The sequence below is a fragment of the Setaria viridis genome, chromosome 1 (assembly GCF_005286985.2).
Source record: "Setaria viridis chromosome 1, Setaria_viridis_v4.0, whole genome shotgun sequence".
In the NCBI taxonomy this organism is placed as follows: Eukaryota; Viridiplantae; Streptophyta; class Magnoliopsida; order Poales; family Poaceae; genus Setaria; species Setaria viridis.
This window is the reverse complement of record NC_048263.2, coordinates 10,236,327-10,259,417: the sequence shown is the minus strand read 5'-3', so window position 1 is coordinate 10,259,417 and position 23,091 is coordinate 10,236,327. Positions and strand designations below refer to the sequence as shown.

The window sequence follows — 23,091 nt, the reverse complement described above, 5'->3', positions numbered from 1 at the left end:
GCTCCATTTTTACTCTAAGGTGTTAAAGATTAGCATTCCATCTAAACAGCCACGTGCTAAATTTAATACTAGCTATTTGGTATTACTTGCTCTTTTTTTTCCTCCCTTTTCACGGTTCAGAATGTGCTGCTTTGTACAGAGCCCAATGGCCCATCTCAAAGCCCAATGGCCCAAACTGCATACAGCCTCGTATACAAACAAGCAGCCCATCAACAGCGGCACGGCATGCGACATGTTGTGTATGGGTCAACAATTTGGGCCGCGAGGAAATGAATTAGGCCTGGCGCAGGCCCATTCTATTTCTTTCAGTAGGTCGGTAACCGACCGATACATGGAAGCCTCGTACCGGAACACCTCTCGCCGCCTCCGCACACCTCTCGCCGCCTCCGCCTCGCCCTCTCCTTGCCGGCCGCGGGTCTCCGGCGTTCTCATCGGTAAGGCACCTCATCACCTTACAAATCCCCCCCGATTTATCCTCACAGAGGTCGCCGATCATCTAATTTAATTTCCCGATCTGCTGCTGTCTCAAGGTCGCCATGTCCGCCGCCGCCGCGGCCGGGGGGTTCCCCAAGTGGATGCTTCTGGAGCGCTACGTCTTCCGCAGGGACGACGATGAGTCCTTCCCCGACGACTCCAAGGCGCCCATCAGGGCGTCCGGAACCACCTCTTGGGGCGCCGACTTCCGCATCGCCTTCTCCGTCGAGGAGCCCCCGCGCATCTCCCGCCTGTACGCGCAGCTGCCGGGTTTTCCGGATCCCCTCAAGACGGAGCCGTTAAGCATGCTGGCGACCCACCGCCATCTTGCCCTGCTCGTCGTCGTCACCAGAATCACCACCACCAACACCACCATCATCACCCCGAGGCCTTCTAAAGCTTTAGTTCAGAACTTCTTCATCTTCAGACCCAACGAGAACAACCCTTCCTCATCCTCTCTTAGATTGCTCCCCCCTTGTACCGAGCCCAAGTTTGATTATTGCCGCGGCGATCACCGCCTACGTCGTCGACCTTCAAATGCTACTACTACTCCCAGCCTGCTGCATATGATATCCTTGGGCCTATGGTGCGGAGACAAAGAGGAGTTCGTGGTGGCACAGCTCACTCTTTACGTACCCGCCATTGACCGCGGCCGCACTAAGGCCTTCGCTGACATCTGCTTGCTGCGCTCCTCCTTCACTGGCGATCAGCTTGGCGGCAAATGGGACTCCAATCGTGTGCAAATCCTGTCCCCTCACAACCCCTCTGCTGATGATCTCTTGGAACTCTCCCGCTGGCAGACCACCGCCGTCATCCCCTTCCAAAAATGGCTGTGCTGGATCGACTACAACCGAGGCATACTCTTCTGCGACGTGTCCAATAAAGTGCCCGCCCTTACCGTCTCCTTCCTCTGGTTCCCTGAGGACAAGTCCCCTCTTACCAGAGCCCGCAAAGCCACATCCGGCACCATCGGTGGCGTGTCCGTCATCGACCACGGCCGTTTGCTCAAGTTCGTCCATGTCGCCCGCCATGATGACCTTGCCTATGGAGCGCTCCAACCCGGCACTGGCTTCACCATCACCTGCCACACCCTCGTGATAGGCGGCAGCATGGCGTGGAAGGAGGACTACACTGTCACCTCTGATGACCTCCCTGACCGCTACCGACGCGGCATCCCCATTCACCCTCAAGTCGACATTGACAGGCCACATGTAGTGCACTTCCTTTTCCTTGAGTTTGGAAAAGCCTTCGAGAAGATGTCGGTACTCTCCATAGACATGAGCACAAAGACCGTGAAGTCATTTTATCTGTATATGGATGGGAATGAGATCCTTCAACCCGACGACGACATTGACTTCATCAGCTCAACGTCCTCGTATCCCTCTCCATTGCCCTTCCGTGCTTGTGAGTTCCCCAGGTTCTGCAATTTATCAAGGTATGTACTATTGCTGCTGCATGCCCTTTTATAAATAACTCAATAGATTTTGATTCTGCCGGCCGGTTCCATATTTGAATATTGCTGCAAAAGTTTGTGTCCATGGCTTCAATCTTGCATTGTTGGCATTTCATATGTTGTAGTGTAGCCTCTTTCTCCAACCTGCAGAATACTAGCGTAGCCTGCAGCCTACTAAACATTTGAGCCTTGAAGCTTATGATTGGAACATAAGAGCTGCCTGCCAATATATATATGCCTTCTTTTATATGCTGTTGGAAATTACTAGCAGTTAATTGGAAGTCAAGTATACTACCATTTAACCTTCAATGTTGTCTGTTTGTTTGCAATTCTTTCCTAAGTAAACAACTTACTTCGGCTGTGCATTGCTAATCCTTCTCTTGGTCGCAGTACAGAAGCAAGTTTAATTTGAACATCTTCCATCTAGTTCATTTTTATTTATTTATTGCAGGAAGAGGAAGGATATGGAATAATGAGTCACGGCTGCCAATAGTACTTCATCCTACTTGTCGTGCTTTCTTCTAAATGGTCAAAACTGAAGAAAGGCTTCTGTCCTGATCTCTCGTCAACAAAACTGAAGGCTTCTGTAGGTTCGTCAAAAAGGAAGTTCGTCGTGTGTCCTGCTGTTTTAAGTACAATCTTTAATTTGTCATTGTGTGGATGTGCCACTTGGTTCTTGAACTTGCACGTGTTATACCAAGTCTGTATGTGAAGTTTAATCTCTAAGTTTGCTTGTGTTTAATTTACCACGCACGAATACCAGAGACTGCTTTGCGATTTCATGTTGATGTGTCATAGAGATGGATAGGGAATTGGTGAAAACATATTTAGATAAGCACAAGTCAGCACACACAATACATATAGCACTTGGGACTATTATATGCTCCACAGTAGTAGCCTAGTAGAGCAAGAACAGGGGCAGATAATGTACAAGATTGCTAAGTTTGAGGGTAGTTGGATCCATACAGGTCTATAATTGAAATGATTGTAGTGCTTGCCCATGTGGTGTTGGTTGCTTCACGCCTTCACTACCTGGAAGATGGTTGCAAAAAACGATTTATCCGTAGACGTAATGAAATAAGAAAATTAGTACAAGTAATGAAAATACACACATCACTTTAATATGAGAGCTCATTATATATAGAACATCTAAAAGTGAGCGTCCAGTAAAATTTGAAGCTGAAACTTAAACGGCAGAGAAAAGAAAGAGTTGAAGTTGTCTATGAAGTATAAAAGTAGGTGTGGGACAGAGTAAAGTCTACTATTATGTATAATTTGATCTTCAAAAGGTTTTGCAACCACTTCTGGATCATCAAGAAGTTCAGTTGTTGTAATTGTGACTAATAGTAGTTACTTGTAAAGGAATGTGAAACTGTGAGGAGTTGAGCACAATTTATAGAGATGAGGATAAGTAGCTTTTAGGCATAGGACAACACAGGCTTAGCAATTTGAGATGCGTGGTTACCATGAATGATGATGAGGGTTTGGGTAGAGGCTAAACTTAACTTTGCTGACTTTGTTCTTCTATAGATGCCGTTGCTGTCAGAATCAGCAGTAACCTGTCATCAATGAATTAGCAATAGGTATTTGTTAGATTTAATAACAACCTAAAAGCATAAGGTAGTTCGCTAGGTGCTGTTGGGAGGAGAAAAGTGCAGTGGATGAATATTCGCTGCAGTAAGGCCTGAGCAAAAATAGAGTGTTGAGAGAAGGAAACCTGTTTTCAATTAATGCAAATGGAAATAACTATTGCCGCACCGAGATTATTGGTACAGTGTGTTGATTTTTTAAAACAAATCGACAGGACTTTCTTTACTACAGAAGAAAAAAATGCAGGTCAACCTTATAATGATTGGATAATGAACTTGGTAGCACAACGTCCATTGCCAGGTTATTTTTCAAGAGAGGTGGCCAATAGTTTACAGCTTGTTATTGTATATCAAAGGATTTGGATTACACAGTAGAAGCTCGAGACGTTCTGAATGCACTACTACAAAAGTGAAACCTAATAGGGAAGCGAACTCTAACAATACCTTCAGAGCTGATGGCTGTCGCTGAAATCTTAAAGGCAAATATCAGGTCATAGTTCGTGCTATCCTTTGCTTTTTCATGACCAGGTTGTTTTATGCGTTGATAGATTGCTTTTGGGTTAGGCAAGGGGGAACTATGGATTGACATTGTACAGAAGAGATTCTTTTAAAAATACAATATACGAATGGCACCATATATGATATAGCAATGAGCATTATGTTTCATCATTTCGCATTGAGAAAGTTTCTTCAGATTGTCTATAGAAATGACAGCTTCCATCCTCTTGCATTCGTTTTTTTTAAGTGGTTGCGATGCGCAATTTTCAAGAGCTTATAGTTTGCATACACATCTGGTTCTCTCAAATTCATGTCTAGATGACTAGCTTTGTTCATGGTAGAAATATGAGAACCTAGTATCTAAGCATTCAGATTTTAATATTGTGGTGCAGCCTACTTATCAGACATGGAGAAAGTGATTTGGTAAATGTACCACAATCATCAGTTTGGTAATCTGTATAGAAACAGAAAATTAAGTAGATGGTGTCAGAAATTTATCAAACATGGTCACATTTTTTTTAATCAAACATGCAGAGAGCTGCACTTCTTTGAATTAAGAGAGAAAAAGGTTCAATTACAAAAGCATCACCTCACCTTGGACCAGAGTGAGGATGCGAGATTTGAAAACAAGGATCCTTACAAAAAAAAAAAACCAACACAAAGTAGGGCCTGACCAAGCTAAATCAATCCCACCTCTAGACCACTATCCATTATCACGTGATAGTGACATCAATATCCATATTGATACACAATGAAAAGAAGAGATGAGAATTATAATTGCTAAACCTGTTTTGGGTGGAACATTTGTAGTAAAATGGAAAACAAAAATTGTACGTTGTTAGATTCCTAATTTTCCAAAACCAGCATGTAAACATTTTAAATATTCACTGATTTGTAATTCAAATCTAAACAGCAAAATGTGTTAAAAGAGGTAGGATTAATATAGGTTCATAGTAAACGCACATTCCAAGGTAGGATTAACATGGATTTATAGTCTACAGACACTCACTGGAAAATAACTCAAGAAGAAACAAGGCATCATGCCTTACCAAAGCCAAAGCTGATCAGTTGTCGTGGAGGCAAGGAGGGACTCTCCTGTGAACCCGTGGCTGCAAAATAGTAGAAAATATCTAAGTAAATAAAAATTTGTAGCATGACCCATACAGTACAAAAGAAAGAAATGTTCAGCAGAGTATCCAGATGGAAACACGCCAAATCACTGAAACATAGAAATGTCCCTCATCCGTGATTAACATAATTTAGAACTGCAAAACCCAGTCACCGTAACGTGTCCATGATTAAAAGGTAATCTGATCCTCTACCTCGCAAGTGTCCATGATTTTGTTGGTGTGGACGCAGTCATAGTAGGAACCTGCAAATGTACAAAGACAGACAGTAAATGTGGGAACCAATTACAGTAAATGGTAGACCTTTCTCTGCAAATAAAAAAGAACGAACATAGCATGCACTTTATGTTTATAGCAAAGTTAATTAGATAACTCAGTATGATGCCCTCTAAAAAAAGATTAATGCAGTATGATCTCAGTTAAGCGCTTGTAAGTACATGACAGTATGCTAATGTATAAAATTTGAGGCAATACAAGGTTTTTCTTGAGGGGAATGGCGTAATTTGTACAGGGCATGATCAAAAGAAAAAACAAGAGATAGGACCAATAGTGTTATGGCCTTAAGGACCTGTGCTAGGCACGGGGAATATGAAGTGTGAGGGCTGGGCTGGGTGTTGGGCCGGTCAAGTTGTTGGGCTGGTTGTGTGCGTGTGTGAGCCCAAGACTCGGCTCTGTAAGCCGTATAAAGGCAAGCCTATGTCCGGACGGGGAAGAGAGAACGAACTGAAACCGTTTCGCCAGCTGTTCTGTTCTTCGCTTTTTTCCTTTCTTCCTCCTCTGGTTCTCTCGCCATTTCTCCTGTCTTCTTCAATCCGTTCTCGTTACGGTTCAGCTTACCAGGACCGTAACAATTGGTAATCAGAGCGCCACAATCCCACCAGAAATTTTTCCTAGTACTCCGAACGCCGCGAGATCTGGCGCCTCCTCGTAAGCCGACAAAGCTTCAGACACATATGGCGGCGACACTTGACGATCTGGTGCGCAAGTTCAAGGGGTTCAAGCTGATGATGCAGCAGTCGTTGGACAAGATCAGCAGGCTAGAGGCATGGCAATCGACGGCGGACACATCCCTGGGCGCGTTGCTGACTAAGTCCGAGGAAGCGGCGTCGCGCCTACAGCGCTTGGAGACGGCGCCACCACCGCCTACCCGGCTTCGGCCTCCACCGCCACCAGCGTGGATCAATCCCTTCGACCTCAACATGGCTCCACCGCAGCCGCGCTCGCCAGCGCTGGCACCGGAGCGGCCTAGTGGGCACCGCATCGATTTGGGTCACCGGGATGCTGGTCACGCCCGGTCACGGGTACGTGCCTTGACCATTCCTCGTTTCAATTTGAGTCACAACCTGAGAATCGCGAGTTTGGGCCACGGCAAGCTCCTATGCCCAAACTTGAATTTCCCCGGTTTGACGGTGAAAATCCTCGATTATGGCGTGACTGGTGTGAGATGTATTTCGAGGTATATGCCGTGAGCCCTCACCTGAAGACACGATTTGCGGCTCTCAACTTCAAGGGGACCGCAGCAGCTTGGCTTCAGACATTGGAGTGCAGAGGCAGGATCCTTGATTGGGACGTGCTGTGTGATGCTGCTCTGAATCGGTTTGATCGGGATCAGTATCAAATTCTGTTGCGTCGTATTGATACTCTTCGTCAATCGGGCTCAGTTTCAGAGTATCTTGAGAAATTTGAGCAACTTTCCCATGGCATTTTGTTGTACAACACAGCTTATGATTATACTTATTTTGTGACCAAATTTGTGGGAGGCCTCAAAGAAGAGATTCGGTCGGCAATTGCATTACACAGACCCAAAGATGTTTCAACAGCCTCTGCATTGGCATTGTTACAGGAAGAAGAACTAGCTGTGGGTGTGGGGCGAGGACATGTCAAAGACATGCCCAAGTTGCCCTTCAAACACTCTTTCGGGTCTGACAAAACTAAGCCGGTTGCTGCTAACAAAGCTGGACCAATGAAGCCCAAAGGGGACAGATCTGATCCTGAGGACAAGGTGAAGTCGTTAATGGCATTCATGAAGAAGAATGGATTGTGCTATAAGTGTGGTGAAAAATGGGGTGCTAATCACAAATGCCCTCCACAATTTCCCTTGCATGTCATTGAAGAACTGATGGATGCCTTGGAACCACCTGATGAAAGTGGCAGTTGTTCTAGTGATACTGAACAGGAATCAGATGTAGTGATGGCGATTGGGGATGCTCCAGTCTCATGTTCAGTGAAAAGGAAAACAATGAGGTTACAAGGTTGTATTGGCAAACAGGAGGTCCTCATTTTAGTGGATTCTGGCAGTGTGGGCTCTTTTATCAGTGAGGCCTTGGCTGCTCAGTTGCAATATCCACAACAAGACTGTGTAGCTTCTTCATTTGTGACAGCAGATGGCTCAGCCATGACTTGTACCAGGAAAATCCAAAATCTGCAGTGGGCTACTCAAAAGCATACCTTCTTGTCAGATGTAGGAATCTCACCATTGAAGTGTTTTGATATGATCATTGTGTTGGGGTACTCCCAAACAATAGTAGGAACGTTATGATGAAGATAATTGCCGTTCAGACAAACGTTACAGTGGCTGTCCTATCAGTGATTAATGCCCTTCGGGGGGGGGGGGGGGGGGGGGGGGGGACGGTTCACCTCCCTTTATAGAGCCATAAAGTTACATTTCCGCATCCCCGTTATACCCATACTCAACCACTACATCCTAGGAATATTCCGTACAGGACAGTAACTTGGGTCCTATTCAAGATGTCACTTTCATGGTGAAATTACATATCCAACCTTGTACAAGATTCTCATTACGGAGTCGTCCTGCTATGAAGTTGTCCCAGGACCATCCCGTTTACCCTCTTCCTCACTTACGAGCTTCGTCGAGACCGAGCGAGCCTCCGTAATCTTCCCGCCTTCTTTGGTCGAAGCCAGCTACCTTCGGCTTCTGGTCGCGGCATCCACCCGAAGCCAAATCGCTGAGAGCTCCATGGGGGATTTAACTTCGCGAGTCCTTGCCTGCAAAACAACAAAGTGGACACCTTCGTGATAGTTAACTTCGGTCATTTATTAGCTTTGCAAAGGGGAAGGTGATGAGGTTAGGGTCGATTTAAGAGAGAGGGTCCCCGTCATACCGTTCAGGGTGTGTTGTGGGGCGGTTCCCAACACATTGGTGAAGATTGGTTAGAGGACTGTAGTCCTATGTGGGTAAATTGGAAGAAAAAGATTATGAGATTTACTCATAAAGGCAAGCGAATTACTTTGAAGGGGGTTCAGTCTGAGGTCACCAAATGTACTCCTATTGGTGCAAGAAAAGTGAAAGGGTTACTCAGGAGACATGCTGTTACTCACTGTGTCATGATGTTACCCCAGCTCTCAAGACATCAAATACACACTGAGGTGGAGGAGCTCCACTCATTATCTGAGGATATCATGCAATCTGTTCCACCTGCCATTCAACAGGTGCTGTCTGACTACCAGCACTTATTCAAAGAGCCCACAACCTTGCCTCCTCCACGACAATGTGATCATCAGATTGAATTAGTTCCTGGGGCACAACCAGTAAACATCAGACCCTACAGATATACACCAGCTCAAAAGTCTGAAATTGAAAACCAACTTGCTGAAATGCTCAAGAATCGCACAATCAAGCCGAGTACCAGTCCCTATGCTTCTCCTGTGCTATTGCTTAGGAAGATGGATGGCACCTGGCGTTTTTGTGTGGACTACAGGCACTTGAATGCCATCTCTGTCAAAAATAAGCACCCCTTACCAATTGTGGATGAACTCCTAGATGAATTGGCTGGCTCTAAATGGTTTTCCAAGCTTGATTTCAGATCTGGCTATCATCAGATCCGAATTGCCAAAGGAGATGAGCATAAGACTGCCTTTAGATCCCACAGTGGTCTCTATGAATTCTTGGTAATGCCCTTTGGCCTTACTAATGCTACTGCTACATTTCAGAGTGTTATGAATCAGATATTTGCACCATCGTTGAGGAAAGGGGTGTTGGTTTTCATGGATGACATTCTAGTCTATTCCTCTACTTTTGAGGAGCATGTGGAGCTTTTGAAACAGGTGTTACAAATCATTGAGGCTAATCAGTTTCTCATAAAATTGTCCAAGTGCTCTTTTGGCCAGCAACAGATAGAGTATTTGGGACACTGTATTTCTGCTCAAGGAGTATCTACTGAACCTTCCAAAATACTGGCTGTGCATTGGCCAATTCCAACATCTCTTAAGGAGTTGAGGGGATTTTTGGGACTAACTGGCTATTATAGAAAATTTATTAGGCACTATGGGATGATTAGCAGACCCCTAACTACTTTACTCAAGAAAGGAATTCAATTCCAATGGACACCACTCACTGAGGAAGCATTTCAATTACTCAAGCAAGCTTTAATACAGGCTCCTGTCTTAGCTATTCCAAATTTCAGTAAACAATTTGTCATGGAGACCGATGCTAGTGACCAAGGCTTGGGTGCTGTATTAATGCAAGAAGAACATCCAGTGGCTTATCTGAGCAAGTCATTATGTCCCAAGAATCAGGGTTTGTCAACCTATGAGAAAGAATGTCTGGCAATTTTGATGGCAGTTGAAAAATGGAGGCCTTACTTGCAACATAAACCATTCCTTATTCGAACTGATCATAAAAGTCTCCTGCACTTAACTGATCAACGCATTCATACAAAGTTACAGCACAAGGCATTACTGAAATTGATGGATCTGCAGTTTCAAATTGTCTACAAGAAGGGTATTACAAATGCAGCTGCTGATGCCTTGTCACGCTGTCCTGTAACTGAAACAATTTTTGCTGTTTCTTCTTGCTCACCTGCTTGGGTGGAGAGATTAGTGCAAGGCTATCAAGAGGATCCCATTGCCAAACAGCTTCTGACTGAATTAGCAATTGCTGGTCCTGATACAAAAGGCTACTCTATGGTGGAAGGTGTTATCAGGCATAAAGGCAGGGTGTGGCTGGGTAACAACACATTAGCTCAGCAACATGTGCTGCAAGCACTGCATAATAGTGGCATTGGGGGCCACTCTGGATTTCATGGCACATATCACCGAGTTAAATCTTTGTTTTCTTGGCCTAAGATGAAGAACACCATCAGGGCATTTATCACACAATGTTCCATCTGTCAGCAGGCTAAATCTGAACATTTCAAACCTCCTGGTTTACTGCAACCTCTTCCTGTGCCATCAGTACCCTGGACAGTCATTAGCATGGACTTCATTGAGGGTTTGCCTTCTTCCAACAGGATGAATGTTATATTGGTGATTGTGGATAAATTTACCCAAGTATGCACACTTTTTGGCTTTATCTCACCCTTTTACAGCTCTTCAAGTCGCTAAGATGTTCATGGACAACATCTACAAACTGCATGGGTTACCTGAATCAATCATCTCTGATAGAGACAGGATCTTCACAAGTCAGGTATGGCAAGAGCTTTTCAAACTATCTGATACTCAGCTCTTGATGAGCTCCTCCTATCATCCTCAAACGGATGGTCAAACAGAACGGTTGAATCAGTGTCTAGAGGCTTTTTTGAGATGTTCAGTCCATTCTTGTCCTCAACAATGGAATAAGTGGTTACCTTGGCTGAGTTTTGGTATAATACCTCTTTTCATTCGGTATTGGGTCATACACCATTTGAAGTTCTTTATGGTCATCCCCCAAGGCATTTTGGCATCACCAACTTGACTGCTTCAGCTGTGCCTGAGTTGGAGACAAGGTTGACTGAACGCGATTTATTATCCAAGTTGATTCAGCAGCAGCTCCTCCGGGCTCAGCAGCGAATGAAATCTCAGGCTGACAAGCTTCGCACTGAGCGTGAATTTCAAGTGAATGACTTGGTGTACCTCAAGCTTCAACCATATAATCAGACATCAGTGGCTTCTAGATCCAATCAGAAGCTCTCCTTCAAATTTTATGGACCTTTCAAGGTGTTGCAACGGGTTGGTTCTGTGGCATATAAGTTGGACCTTCCGGTTGAGTGCCGCATTCACCCTGTGGTCCATGTTTCCCAGCTCAAGAAGCATGTTTCTGCTACAACACCAATCAGTTCTGAACTTCCTTCCCTGCCAGTTGATTCACCTGCTCCAGTTCAACCGGTGGCTTTGCTTGATCATCGCTTAATTCAGCATGGGTCAACTTCGGTTTCTCAAGTGTTTGTTCAGTGGGATTGTTTACCTGCTGCACTGGCCACCTGGGAAGAAATCACTGACCTGCATCGGCCTTTCCCTGATGCTCCAGCTTGGGGGCAAGCTGGATTTTGTGGGGGAGGCAGTGTTATGGCCTTAAGGACCTGTGCTAGGCGCGGGGAATATGAAGTGTGAGTGCTGGGCTGGGTGTTGGGCCAGTCAAGTTGTTGGGCTGGTTGTGTGCGTGTGTGAGCCCAAGACTCGGCTCTGTAAGCCGTATAGAGGCAAGTCTGGCTGTGTTCGGTAGTGCTGGCTGTGGCTGCAGCTGTAGCAGCCACCCAGCAGCAGCTACAGGCGCTGCAGCAGCCTAGCAAGTAATCTGGTAGGATTGATCTTAATCATGACCTTCATCGAATATTTATTTGGAAATGGATCAACTTTGTTAAGACCATGTGCTCCGACTGTTTCTTTTTTTAGCTGTGCAGCCAATCGGCTGAGCTTCGCAGCACTGTAGCTGTAGGTGTACACAAGATTAGACAGGAGAGAGATATTTAGGCAGGCTGATGGAGAATAGGCTGCTTGCTGCCGAACGGCTGGCTGCTTCAGCTGCAGCAGCAGCCAGCCGGATGTAGCACAACCGAGCAGGCCGTCTGTTTCCGGACGGGGAAGAGAGAACGAACTGAAACCGTTTCGCCAGCTGTTCTGTTCTTGCTGTTCTTCGCTTTTTTCCTTTCTTCCTCCTCTGGTTCTCTCGCCATTTCTCCTGTCTTCTCCTCCAATCCGTTCTCGTTACGGTTCAGCTTACCAGGACCGTAACAAATAGCCAACATGAATTCAAGCATAGATAAGAATGCATTAAAATTTAAGCAATATGCCCAAGCCCTCTCCATGGTTAAGTTTGTATTTAGGGAGGATGGCCTTATGCTTTGATGGTCTATCTATCATAGTATGCATATGGCGAAAAAAATTGGTATGTGACATTTTCAGCTAGTTTTGCATAACCGAAGAAAATAAAAGAGTAAATAAATTTGTGCCAATGATAAACAAGCAATCTAACAGTCTTAAATATTCTGCCTTTGTTGATTTCAGTTTCATTTTAATTTGAGGAATTACATAGCTAATATGAATTTAGGGCAAAGCACTTTTAATGACCATTGATCTTGTCATCAAATAATGGTTCAGTCTTGAAATGTAAAGATGATAAAAAGGCTCTTTTTATAATCTCTGTGTTCAAACTATTTGGAAAGACAGGGATAACGATTCAGATTTGATGAAACCGTGAAGAGTTTCGTATCTTTTTGCAGTTGGAGAGTTAATATAATTAGTTCAGATTGTAAGTTGATGCTTTGTTATTTTAGCGTTAATTAAGATTAGCTAAAAGTAAAGGCACATTCAGAAATAGACAGCAAAAGTTGCACTTATCATCATGGGGTCCATTTACAATTACAAACACATGTCATAGTTACTGACTGAGGTAGGATTCTCAATGCATATGCTCTGTAAATAATTACATATCATTACTCACCTGAGGATTACTGTTGAGTAAACCTATCACAGAGCTGCTTATTGTAAAATGCTAAAGCACTAGGAATTCTGCTTCTGACCAAAGCAGGGATAATTCACTATTTCTAAATGGAAGTCAGATACTTAAAAAAAAACTTTTGCTTGCAGTAATACTAACATCATATGAACAGGGTACTCATCCATAAGACGAAGTTTGACAGACTAGGATTATAACATAAAAGCTACTAAAACTGACACGGGCATAATTACTAACAGCAATACTGGAAATCAAGGGCATGTTTCAATGTTGGCCCCAAGTGGCCAAGGCAAAGCATGGGCCGAGGCCAAAATTTGGCAGCTGATTTGGCTGCCCCCATTTGGCCAGTCTTCGCGGCAAAATAAACTACAGAAGTCCAGTCAAGCCAAATCGGCACCATCATGCAAACATTGCTGATACCCATGGCCAATGGCCAAATTTTGGCCAGGCCACTTGGGTTGGCATCCAAACATGCTCCAAATAATGCACATCCATGAAGGCCACTTGACTAGCAATCAGAGGATAAACAATAGACTATAACCTTTTGCTGCTGGACAAAAACTAATATTTCATAACAGGAATTTAGGAATATCAATATTGGCACTGCTCTACATCAAATTAGGCAGCATATAACACATAATAATCTGTAACTGTTTACAACACAATAAGAAGGTGAGGGTGGAAAATTGACATTTAATTTACGATTGGGGGGGTAAAAGGAGAAAGATATATCTACTTCACCATGCTCTGGTTGGTGTAGCTACATTCAAGGAGTTCATATCTAAGAAAAATCAGTTGTACCCACAGCAAAGTAGAAAAGGATGAGTCTGCCAACAGATATTTTTGCCTGTACCCAGGCCAAAAAAAAAGATCAGGCATACACAGATCTTCGAACTACTGTCTACAGTTTTTTTTTAATACTATGAAGAGCTACTCTGGAAGCTCTAGCCGAAAGAAGATGTGTGCAATAAGCATTTACTTACCAACATTCTCGCAGTCTTAAAATCATATATCTTGGGATGGGAGTCACATGTTGAACCTTCTAAAACCAGTGAAATGAGTATCACTGAAATGAATTTGAAGTACCTGTCAGTTAGTACCATGATGATCCCTTTCATTCGCGCTGCATCATTCATTGGATACTTATTTTAATATAGAGCCAATTATTTTGATGCAGACGGAAAAAAAGATCCAAAAGCCAAAAGCATCAATAAAACAGCGGCTGAGGTGGGCACCTATATTTTGGGGAACAATATTTGCAGAGCTATGGTGAGAACCACAACAATACTAATTTAAATGGTGTTTCTTTGCAGTGTCCTTTTCTGAGATCCAACATAAGCATGCTAAGTGAGCTTTGTTCAGAGATGGACACTGAATAAACTACATATGTGGAACAGGGGTATCTTGATGCTACGAAACCCTGATAACTTTCGAAATTAGCTTGTGATGGCGAGCTGCTTCATGAAAATCCTTACACAGGAAAAGAAACAATGTGAAAGGAATTCTCAATCTGAATTAGCTATAGTTGGTGTCGATTTTTTTGGTGCGCACCAAACCCTTGGATATTGCAGCAGTGACAATGGTGCAAGTTACTGGATTTTGGCAAGGGGAAGAGCATTCTTTCACCACCAGAGACTTCAGTATTAAAAATTCATCATCATAGACAGTACAGTTGGTGTCTAGTTCTAGAAGAAATTAGAGACTGCATTTCACCACTTGTTTCTGCTAAGCATGCTAAATTTAAACAAAATCAAAATGTATCAAACCTGATATGCATGTTTCTCAGAACAACTTATGCATTTGAAGTACTCAGGTTCGGGTCGGGTATCAACATCTTTGCCACCGGATGTAGTTTGCTCTACTTCTGCCACTCCTCTATCTTCTAACACATTTGAAGATACAATGAGCTGAATTATTGGTGACAGGCAATGATGTAGCACACAGAGTATTCAAGTAACAAAGAGCATCCTAAAAAATTATGAGGATCCTAAGTTGATATTCAGCTTCAAGATTACCCAAGCTAAATGTACCTGACATTGCCTGCCTCTAAATCTGCACTGACGTATCTCAGCAGCCATTTCTTCTTTTCACCTGGACCTGGCACTGCAACAACGCAGGTTGCCAATAATAGGATACCAATCGAAGTGGTCTGTGCAGGTTAGAGGGTATGGGAGGTTTGGACTTAAATAGAATCGGATGACCAAACCTAATTGGATGGCAAAAGCAGGTGTATGTGCACGTTGTGTTGGAGATGAATGAACAGAGAGGAACAACAAGAACTCACAGTACATAGCGACCATCAAGGTAGCATGTCGTGAAGCTGAAAGCCGGAACGGGTACTCGCGCCGTCGCCCAGTCTGCAAGCCGGACCTCGACGGGCATCACTTCTCTAGGCCGCTGGAGGCGTAGGGCATGGCGAGAGGAGCAAGCTCTGCATTTCAACAGCAGGATCTTTAGAAAAGTTTGGAAGGATTTTAGCAAAAAATTGGCATAATCAGCCGCACAAAATTACAAATCGACGCTGGAGAGGAGCGGGGCGCAGGAGCCGCGAGGCTGGGGTCGCCGGTCGCCGCCTGTCTCGACCCGGAGTGCGGGCTGGCAGCGGCGGCGGGTGGGGCGCCTGGGGTTGCCCCGCCACTGGCCGCTGGCGCCGCGCCCCCACGCCGTCGGGAGGCTGGGCCCGCGCCGCCTGAGGCCGAGCCCCCGCGCTGCAGCCCCGCGCCCGCGCGGCCGAGCTGGGGCCACGGCCAGTCATCAAAGATGAGGTAGAGGCGGCGCTCCTCCAGACGCTTTGTCACCGTCACCGCGTCGACGCTTTAGCGATTGCATCTCGTTCTTGTTCCTTGCTCGATCGTCGCCTTCTCGTCCTCTCGTCACCAACTGCCGCCCCACCACGCCGATGGGGGCCGGCGGCGGCCCGACCTGCCCACGCGCCGAAGCGGCCGGCCTGCTGGCTGGCGGTGGCGGCGCCATCGATCCCGACACGCGTCAACCAACCACGTACGCCCAGGACCCGAGGCCCAGTCGAAGTGCCACGCGGAAAAAAGAATCGAGGCCCATCTCATTCTGGACTGAGCCCAAACCATGTTTTATATGGGTCTCACCGTCCTTGCCGAGCCGGCCCACTGCATAGCCCGCCGCCGCCATCACCAACCTCCCGCTCGTCTTGACCCCTCTCCTTCCCTTCCGTCGTCGAGTCCAACTCCGGCGCATTCGTTTCGATTGGAAGCGGCAAGATGTCCGGCGAGGAGGAGGAGAACGCTGCCGAGCTCAAGATCGGCGAAGGTTCGCTCTCCTTCTCATATCTCTCTCTCTCTCAAGCTTTCCCCCCTTGCTTATGCCTCCCGAAACACCCAATCCCGGGCGGCTAGGGTTTCGTCAGGTAAAGCTTATCGCCGCCGCGATGCGGAACTGACTGACCCCTTTGCCATGATTGCGGCGGCGCAGAGTTCCTGAAGGCCAAGTGCCTGATGAACTGCGAGGTGGCGATCATCCTGGAGCACAAGTACGAGCAGATCCAGCAGCACGCGTCGGAGTCGGACCCGTCGTCGCAGGTGTCGCAGGTGTTCGAGAAGTCGCTGCAGTACGTGAAGCGCTTCAGCCGCTACAAGAACCCCGACGCCGTGCGCCAGGTCCGCGAGACGCTCAGCCGCTACGGCCTCGCCGAGTTCGAGCTCTGCACGCTCGGCAACCTCTGCCCGGACACCAGCGGCGAGGCCACCGCGCTCGTACCATCCCTCAAGTCCGGGGGGAGGTTCGTCGGTGACGCCGGCAACGAGAAGATTGAGAAGATGCTCAACGACCTCTCCCTCATCAAGAAGTTCGAGTAGAGAGTGCCATGGGCGTGCCATTGTTCAGTTCTTCAGTTTCCCTAGCTGTGTGAGACTTCTCTTATCAGGCAACGATGGTAGTAGGATTTCCTACCGATCATCAATGTTACAGTCAACTTCATCTGCCTCAATCCTGAATTCCTGATGTATGCTTATCCAAGTTAAGAGCCCTATTGATCTTTGTTTGTAATTCTGCACGAAAAGCCTGAAATTGAGCTGATGAGTATTCCTTTGATGGTGGATGCTTGGCTCGGTTTCCAGTTCTTTGGACTTGTCATCCAGTTGCAGTGCAGTGTTATTAAATGTTGGTAACTTGGTATAAACATGAAGCTCAGCGGCAATCCACTCCAAGCAAAGCCTTGGAGGATTCTTGATATAACTATCTCACTTTTAGTTGGAAATCCAAGCTGAGCCTGATTTCTGAACCACATCCGTGGTGCTTACCACAGCCCAGAATGCAAGAACCTCACATCTTATTATATGCAGTCCCTGGCTATGAGACTTAGAGGCTTTCGAGGTGCAGATAGCTTTTCACATTATCTTGATCTGTTCTGGCAAGAGCCCTGATCATGGTATATTAAGGGAACTCTGTTATTTTCATATGTTTATGAATATAATTGTATTTTGTTCATAATTCTGTCCAAAAAGGCCTCCATTCAGTTAATTGAACTGAAGAGCAAGCCTTTGAAGAATGCCCCCAGGTAAAGAGAACAGTTGGTTTTCTGTTCCGTGATGCAACCTATATTACTTATACCATGCATATGAACATGAATAGAACATCCTGCAATTCAAGCAGGCAAACTGAGCCTGATTCTGAACTTCACTTCACAATGATTTCGAGACATCTGTGACACTACAGTAACTGCACAGCAGAGACACCAAGAGGCACACATCTTATATATATAGTTACAAGTGATTCATTCTCCTTCTGTCACATATCTACTGAATCAATCCAAATGGACGATTCTACAAGACATTCGATATTCATTTCACTAGTAGACAGTAACAGACTAACAGGTGACGATACTTCATGGCCAGGAGATGCTAGGGAGAGACAAAAGCGCTAGCTTGCTTCCTACGAGCACCAGTTCCAGCAGCCAAACGAAGGTGGCACCCTGCCGGTTCTCCGGATGTGCTCCACCTGTTCGGCCGTCCTTGCTGCCGCACGGTTCCTTTTCAGTTCGGCCGAAGCACGCTTCTCGTCTGCGTTGTGCCTTGCTGATGCAAGCTGGGTCATCAGCTTGTCTTGAGCACGGGCACGCATCCTCTCCACTTCAACCTTCAGGAACACAAAACCATGAGTCCTTTGTTGATATGAAAATGCAACATCCACAAAAAAAACAGTGTTATTACTGAAAAAAAGTTTTAAGAAAATCAGAATTTTACCACATTTGATTTTTATATGTTCTGAACCTTAACATCTCTAGCATATGGAGGAAGAGAACAGGGGCAGCAGAATAACAAACTTGAATAAGCTAGTGAACCTACCATGCTATATCTGAATGAAACTAATATACTTTAGGCTTTGGTTGTTCTACGTCGTGTCCGAGATTAAACAGAAGGAAAAATATGCTAATACCAAGTGTCATGCTGATGCAAGAGAAAAATCACTGCCCTGGTTCCAAGTGTTGTCTTGAGCTAATTTTATTCTGTGATTAAGCTGTTATTACTTATTTTGTCTTGACTAACTACGATCTTTATATTCTACTTGTCAGTGGTCACCAGTGACCAGATGATTAAATAATTGCATCCTCAGCAAATTGAAGGATAGCCCTAAAGGGCGATGATATGCATTGAATTCAGATAAATAACAGCTGGAGGAGGTGATAAGCTGCAAAGTTCCTACAATGATATGCAAATTCCCCGTGACTAATATTTTTGTCAAGCTTTGCTAGCAGACAGCTGAACAACTTCCCATGCAGGGATTATCTCGTGTACGCATAGGCACTTTGCCAAGCTGTTGTAAGAATAAAATAAGAATTCTAAAAAAGCAAAGGGGTGGAAAAACACATCTCAGACAAAAAGCAAAATCAATAGGGATCCATGGCCATGGCAACTTTGAATGACCGGAAATAAGCTGCTTACTTCGATTTTTCTCATTTCAGCTTCAATTTTAGCCTTTTGATGATCCTCCCATGCTTGGATCTTGATCTCTTCTCGTTTGAACCTGGAAAGCAAAAGGCAAAGAATATTACAAGTCACTGACCAACAAAAGAATTTAAAAATAAGGATAGAAGACACTTAGATATAAGTACCTGGCTAAGTATTTGGCCTTTTCCGCCTCCTCCCAAGCAGCTGCACGGACTTCAGTTATGTTCTGTGTTGATTGGTCCATGGGCACTGTTTTCAGTGCAAGTGATGCATCCTTTTCCTCTTCCTTCTTGCTTGCCCATGCTGCAATATTTGTCTTACCAAGCTGTGTGCCAAGAAGCATTATCTCCTTCCTAGTTTTTGTTTGCAGATCCTGTTCACTTAATTCGGCATTGCTACATTCTCCATGGCTGATAACAGCTCCAATTGCATTGGGACCTAACATCCTTCGTGGAGTTGTTGGCCGAGAACAATTTGGACTTGTTGCTCTCACTGGTGTTCCTGTCCGGGATGGTTCTTGGCTTGCAATAGGAGTCATTTCAGTGCCCATATCCCTCATTGATACTGACCTAACTGTTGATGGAGGAGGTATGCATGTTGTTGCGCTTTGAAGTGGGGTGGATGAATCATTACGATCAAAAGTAACTGCACCCATTCAAAAAAAAATCAACTATAAGCGATTTCTATTCTTTCCAGTTAGATGAATGACAGAAGTTAAAAAGAAAAAAAAATGCCCAGTGAAGGGATTGACCACCAACACATAATGCAGCACAAGCGAATTGTGGTAGTAGAGCTGCGGTAAGATGAAAGAACAGGGCACAATACTAACCAGCTGAATCAACTATTGTACTTTCTGCAGCAATTGTAGTCTTTGAATAAGGCTCCACTTCTGGATAGGGATCAGGTGGAGCCCAATTTACAGCTTTCTGCCACCCAATTTCCCTCTTCTCTTGGCTTGGATCAATCCTCTTAGTATCTATCTCCTCCGTGGCCTCCAACACAACCTTTGTTGCTGGTAGTCTCCCAATGCCAGAGCTAGGTTTCTCCATCTTCCTGGGTACTGCCCCACCAGCAGCCCTGCTAGGACGGTTTGTTGTCGGGCTGGCAATCCATTTCTGCGCATCGTCCCACTTTGATGGAGCAGGCTTTGAGAAGGGAGGAACAACTGATGCTGCCGCTGACCGAGCGGACGCCCCTCGTTCCTTGTGGAATTCAAAGTTAGAAGCCACACTCTCAGAGTCACACGAATCCTCCTCGGGCACCCTGACCCTGGAGCCCATGGAGTGGGTATCTCGCGACCGGTGCCCACCCCCTGTCTCAAGCGAGGTTGAAGATTCTGAGATGGTGCTCACCACATCTACATCCTTGTATTCTTCACACATGGTACCTCCACCTACATAATAAGACAATCACACCATTCGCACTCTGAAATCAACCAAAGATCACTGCAGCATATCGCTATTGCACTTGTAACTGAAAATCAGAAAGTTAGGAGGATGAACATAAGACTGTTGACTTGTACTGCCTGAATAACCACAAATAGATAAAGAAAAGAAAAGAGGCCCAACAACAGCTAAATTGACCAAAAGAAGGCCACAATTACCGAAGTACAATTTGGAAGTGTGAGACACTCGCATTTGACCCCTTCCTACAACCCCATCGGCCTGTCACAAACAAACCACCAAACGCCTTCCCCGGTGTCAATAAAGCATGAAAAGACTCTTCTTTCCCCTTTGGGTACAGAGGTCCATTTGGGTAGAATTGTCTATATTCATCTTTATGGGAAAAATTAGTATGGGAGCCAAAGTTTCCTCATGCATTGTCAATTGACTGACCGCTAAATCAAATGGTCGAGACCAAGCAATGCAGAACGGAATTGCGCACAGAACTGGGCAAAGCCCATCCCAACCAACCGAGCAAATTAGCAAATTGCTGGCGGCATGTGTGTGTGTGTGTGTGTGTGGGGGGGGGGGGGGGGGGGGGGGGGGGGGGAGCGTAGTGCCCACCGCGCGCTTCGGCGTCGGCGTCGGATTTAACGGAGGCCTTGGGCACGGCGCCGTAGTCGTCCCCGGCGTCGGCATCGTCCTCCTCCGCGTCTTGCCCCTTGCGGCGCTTGTCCACCCCCAGCAGCATCGCGCGCAGGCGCTTGGGCGAGAACCCGCCGCCCTGCAAGCCATTACACAAGGGCACAACGGTGTCAGCAACCGCTCGCATTACTCATCACCACGGACAGAGAGAATCTGGAGGAGGAAAGGCAGGGCAGCTGCAGCAGGGGGTCAGAGAAGGGAGTTCGTGCCTGGGTGGGGAACGGCTTCTCAATGCGCTCGTACTCCATGGCGGCGGCCCCCGGGAGGCGCCGGCCGCGGAGATCTGCGGCGTGGAGGTGTGGGAGTGCGGTGAAGAGAGAGAGAGAGTGTGTGTGTTAAAATGTGGTGCTCGGGAGTGTGTGTACTTTTGACCGCCTTTTGACGGGCTTCCAGATGACTCTTCTAGCCTTCCCTCTTCGCAGCAATTTACGGGAGGATGCCACTGGCCGCGAAGTAGAGAGCGCGGGGGAGCGCTGGGGGGCAAGATGGTCAATGGAGGGGCTACAGGATGAGACGTGAGGTGGTGATTACCTCACCGGCAACGGCCACCTCGCTTTCTCTCTCTCTCACTCCTCGTCATGGTTCCTCGCGCCCGGTCAAGCACGCCATCCTCTCTCACCCAGAGCTCTTCTCCCACCCACTCATGCACGCCGGGGGACCCCTTGGCCGGACCCACCTGGAGGTGGGTGCGGGTCGCGGCGCGCCGCGTGGCGGGGTGGTGGCGGACGCGGCCGCGCCATGCTGGTGGTGGTGATGTGCGGTCGCTGCCTGGTGGGCCACCGCCGCAATCATGGTGTTCTTGTTCGTATCCTCGCTTCGCAGCATGCCAGCATCCAGCAGCGTGCATGTGACCGGAATCCGGATTGGCTTCTGATCTGCTTTGATGAGTTGTGGTATGCGAAGTTGCCACAGATTAAAGGCTCTGGATCCACCGGCTAGAGTATAACACTTTGGATCTAAACAGGGCAGTTAAAATTCAGCTAAAGTTCAGCACTTTAGCAAGTTTCAACTAGCTAAACTCAAAGTAAGATGTTTAAAGACAAAATTACCCCTTCACATCCTCGATAAAAACATGCTAACCGCGCGCCTCCCTCCTTTCCTCCCGTGCGCTCATTCCCAATTCCTTTTCTTTCCCTCCCGTACCGCCACCAGGAAACCTAGCGCTCCTCCATCCTATCCCACCACGCTGTCAGCCCTCCCCTCCTCTCCATCCCACAGGTCCCCTCCTCCCGCCGCCGCCAGGCCACCTACCGCCGCGAACCCTCCCATCCTCTATGTCCCGCGGCTCCCCTCATCTAGCGGCGCAAGATGGTGCACCCTGAGATCCTCGGCAAGAACGAGGAGTTCTGGGCAACGAACGCTCCGCCTCGTACTCCGATGGAGAGGGAGTTCTTCTCCACATCGGCCCCAACTCTTGGCGCGGCCTCCTTTACCACGTTGGGCGGGTTGTGGGCGCTCTCAATCTGAACTCGCAGGCCGGCGCCGTTGACGACATGTCCTTCGTGGACATGCTAAATGCTTCGTCGGTCGAGGTGCTCGCAGCAACAGAGGGATTTGGGGCTTCGTCAGCCGAGGAGGGAGGCTTCTCTTTGGGCAGCGGTGGTCGTGCCGACGGTGGCGGCCATCTTGCTGGTGGGCACCGTGGGCGAGGTGCTGGTGGCGGCCGAGGTTGTGGATGTGCTGATAGCAGTGGACGTGGCGCCGGCAGTGGTCGTGGCGCCATTCCTGGCCGTGGAGCTGCGCCGCCCCATCCTCCTGCGGCCCAACCGTATCGTGCTACTCGACCAACCGGCCGAAACTCGAAATCGGCTGGAACAATGCTGGTAGCGGGCGTGGTCACATTCCTGCTGCTCCATCAGAGACTTTTAGCGCATCACCGAAAGAGGACGACGATGTTGAAGAGGTTAATGGCTATGGAACTCAGGTGACAAACTTTGGTAAGTTGTAGTTTGTTTGTGCTAGTTTAGTGAACTATCATGATTCATTGTTATAGTGTTGATTTGAATTGTGAAATCAGTGAGACATATGAGTGTTCTTTTGAAATGTTAAATAAGTCATCATGATTCATTGTTGCAGTGTTGATTTGAATTGTGAAATCCGTGATACATTTTAGTGTTCTATTCAATTAGCATGTTACATATGTGAGTTGTATCAAACATGTCCAGTAGCTCTCATTATTGGTTGTTTCTGTTACAAAACCTTTACTGCCTTGCAATTGTATGTTACGCAAAGTGCTCATACTATGTTAATGTCAACCTGCAATAGAGTGA

General features: G+C 46.6%; 3 protein-coding genes and 1 long non-coding RNA gene across 8 annotated transcripts; 2 read left to right on the top strand and 2 right to left on the bottom strand.

Moving 5' to 3' along the window:
• The first annotated feature begins 167 nt into the window (after positions 1-167).
• Positions 168-2,689, top strand: LOC117841657 (uncharacterized). Its single transcript, XM_034722109.2, has 3 exons — positions 168-434; positions 531-1,909; positions 2,379-2,689. Exons 2-3 carry the CDS (start codon positions 537-539, stop codon positions 2,398-2,400), a joined length of 1,395 nt encoding a protein of 464 aa, XP_034578000.1. The 5' UTR covers positions 168-434; positions 531-536; the 3' UTR covers positions 2,401-2,689.
• A 50-nt stretch (positions 2,690-2,739) lies between these two features.
• On the bottom strand, positions 2,740-14,985 carry LOC117841660 (uncharacterized). Of its 5 annotated transcripts, none has more exons than XR_004637332.2 (6): positions 14,844-14,985; positions 13,797-14,695; positions 5,337-5,386; positions 5,064-5,123; positions 3,393-3,486; positions 2,740-2,959 (listed from the first exon to the last, which is right to left on the bottom strand). It is a non-coding gene; the product is annotated as an uncharacterized lncRNA (long non-coding RNA). The 5 variants fall into 5 exon arrangements; XR_004637333.2 differs by having other exon boundaries at positions 2,740-3,486; positions 13,797-13,879; positions 14,580-14,695; XR_011897699.1 differs by having other exon boundaries at positions 2,740-3,486.
• Positions 14,986-15,933: 948 nt separating this feature from the next.
• On the top strand, positions 15,934-16,878 carry LOC117841659 (DNA-directed RNA polymerase II subunit 4). The gene is made up of 2 exons (XM_034722112.2): positions 15,934-16,098; positions 16,261-16,878. Exons 1-2 carry the CDS (start codon positions 16,050-16,052, stop codon positions 16,641-16,643), a joined length of 432 nt encoding a protein of 143 aa, XP_034578003.1. The 5' UTR covers positions 15,934-16,049; the 3' UTR covers positions 16,644-16,878.
• A 552-nt stretch (positions 16,879-17,430) lies between these two features.
• LOC117841656 (uncharacterized) lies at positions 17,431-21,187 on the bottom strand. The gene is made up of 6 exons (XM_034722108.2): positions 21,031-21,187; positions 20,741-20,900; positions 19,564-20,127; positions 18,899-19,379; positions 18,729-18,810; positions 17,431-17,922 (listed from the first exon to the last, which is right to left on the bottom strand). Exons 1-6 carry the CDS (start codon positions 21,067-21,069, stop codon positions 17,719-17,721), a joined length of 1,530 nt encoding a protein of 509 aa, XP_034577999.1. The 5' UTR covers positions 21,070-21,187; the 3' UTR covers positions 17,431-17,718.
• Positions 21,188-23,091: the final 1,904 nt, after the last annotated feature.